This window comes from Phaethon lepturus, unplaced genomic scaffold, assembly GCF_000687285.1.
Source record: "Phaethon lepturus isolate BGI_N335 unplaced genomic scaffold, ASM68728v1 scaffold26332, whole genome shotgun sequence".
NCBI lineage: Eukaryota > Metazoa > Chordata > Aves > Phaethontiformes > Phaethontidae > Phaethon > Phaethon lepturus.
In genome coordinates this window covers 23,096-25,613 of record NW_010521673.1, presented here as the reverse complement: position 1 = coordinate 25,613, position 2,518 = coordinate 23,096, and the positions used below count along the sequence as shown (strand labels likewise).

The 2,518-nt window shown below is 46.8% G+C and overlaps 1 protein-coding gene across 2 annotated transcripts in view; it reads right to left on the bottom strand.

Moving 5' to 3' along the window:
• Positions 1–462: 462 nt before the first annotated feature.
• LOC104616552 (transketolase-like) overlaps positions 463–2,518 on the bottom strand; it is a 20,369-nt gene continuing 18,313 nt past the window's right edge. For both annotated transcript variants that reach the window (XM_010281597.1, XM_010281598.1), the window contains one exon: positions 463–764. In XM_010281597.1, the coding sequence (XP_010279899.1) occupies positions 577–764 (188 nt within the window). In that variant the 3' untranslated portion in view covers positions 463–576. The remainder of the gene's footprint in view (positions 765–2,518) is intronic.

Sequence of the window (2,518 nt, the reverse complement as noted above, 5' to 3'; positions counted from 1 at the left end):
AGGCACCAGCCACACTCCTCCTGCAACACATGTTCCTGGTTTTCACTGTCCAATGCCCAACGATTCTGTCCAGAAGAGGGACTGGTGAACTCTTCCGGCAGCGAAGGAAGAACTCAGTTTTCACCAAACTCCCTTCAAGACAGGATTTTAATCTTCAGCAGTTAAGTTGGACCAAATACTGAACAACTATTCCCTCTAGGCTACAACGCCCAACGTCTATGTCCCTGCTGAAGCACAGCCCACTCAGACCTTCAGTGAGCACCCAGCCCCTCCCACACTAGAGCTCACAGCAGGGCAGGTTAGTTGCAAAGCAGAAAATGCTCCTGCTACACAGCAGGCAGGCAAAGGGCTGCTGCCCACAAATTGTTAAATAACCTGAAGGTTTTTCAACTACTGAAAACATTCAGATGTTACCCCACTGCACAAAATCCCACAGAGAAAAAAGAGATTAAAAACCAGAAGGTTTTTTAAGCTGGTATTTTTATTAGAACTCTCTACAAAGCACCTTTGCCTGCCTTAAACTTACAGTACTTCTCTGAACACTGCTTTTCTGTAACATAGCCAAGATGCTTCAAACTACTCCGCGTTTCTTGACTTGGACACTGCCACCTTAACCGCTTGCACAATGGCATCTTTATCAATGCCAAACATCTTCAGGAGCTCAGCTGACTTCCCGCTGCGTGGCACATGAGATACAGCCAAGCGACTGACTGTGATACCAGGCTCACCCACTACTGCAGCGCACACTGCTTCTCCAATGCCACCTATAAAAAAGAGAGTCAAATACGACATGCACTTGTGTGCTTCAACAGGCAACACCTAGACTTCATGTATACCTTTGTACATCCAAAGCTCCGTGCAAGTTAAATCCTCAATTCACATGCTTACAAGGAACATCAATCACAATATATGCCCGAGTTACCCATTTGTGAAGTGAAAACAATTCCCTATTTCAAAGGCATTCTGAGGACAACCAGCCTGTCATTTCTTAAGTACTTACAAACTGGCAGTAAGAAACACGTACCTCTAAAGGGCACAGAACTGTCAGGAAGCTCTCGCCACTTCAGCATCAGCCACGGAGAGCCAGGTTTAAAAATATATTCAGAATGAGGAGTATTTACAAATGTACTTAATGTGCTGAGAGTCTTAATTCCCACCAATCTCAACAGCGTTTAACAGCTCCATCTTTCCATGATGCCTGTACACACCACTAGGCACCTCTCTGGTTATGTAAAGATATTCACAACCTTTGCTCAGAGCTTAGCTCAGACTGAATGACAGTCACAGGACAAAGGCTGCAACGGAGAACTGCGTGGCAGCAGGAAAGGCACTGGAAGCAGGAGTGCTTAGGGAAGGACAAAACACAGGACTAGCGTCAAGAGCATGTGTGTGAAGACCTGGCAGGAGAGACACCCTGGTGCTGCACTTCAGTTCGGATGTATCCAGGAATGCAGAGCTTTTCACAGCTCCGGGCATGGTGTGATTTAACCAGTCAAACTTAACCTTCAGCCAGAGGCACCTCCATGGATGCGGCTGATAAGATCAGCCTGATGTGGGTTTGCGATGTGTGTACACTTGACTTTCTTTGATTACATCACACAGAGAAAGCTGTGCCAGTGTAAATCGTATGTTCCATCACCTCAGAGCGTGATGGTTTTGCCATCTTGCAAATCTGCAGCAAAATATTTGTCCACAGTTGAAAGATAAGCTAGAAAATAATGAGGCTCAGTGATGCTATCACCATTCACAGCCTGGAATGGAAGTATGGTGTAAAAAGCACTTATGGGAATACCAGATCACTTCAGATACCTGTGAAGAATGACACTTCACCTTAAAGTAGGGTAATATTCTCTTAATATCTACTAATTCCTATTAGTAGATATCTACATTTATCTACTAATGCCATAGTTCACAGCTGCCCCTCTGCTAATTTCTCCGTCTCCCCTCAACAGGAGCAAGCCTGACATGCAATCACAAACAGCTGTTCTCTGTTTGCATATGGCCTCATCTTCACAGGACCTGTTTGCACAGGCAAGCCCCTGAAAACCTATGCAAACAAGATGAGAGCAAGTGGCAGCAGATTATGGAGTTAACTTCAGCTGGTGGCCGGTCACAAACAGTGTTCCCTCAGTATTGGGGCCAGTTTTATTTATTATCTTTTTCAATGATCTGGATGAGGGGATCGAGTGCTCCCTCAGTTAAGTTTGCAGATGGCACAAAGTTGAGCAGGAGTGTTGATCTGCTCGAGGGTAGGAAGACTGTGGACAGGCTGGATCAATGGGCCAAGGCCAACTGTATGAGGTTCAACAAGGCTCAGTGCTGGGTCCTGCACTGGGGCCACAACAACCCCATGCAACACTACAGGCTTGAGGAAGAGTGGCTGGAGAGCTGCCTGGCCGAAAAGGACCTGGGGGCGGTGGTCAGTGGCCAGCTGAAGATGAGCCAGCAGTGTGCCCAGGTGGCCAAGAAGGCCAACAGCGTCCTGGCCTGTATCAGAAATGGTGTGGCCAGCAGGAGT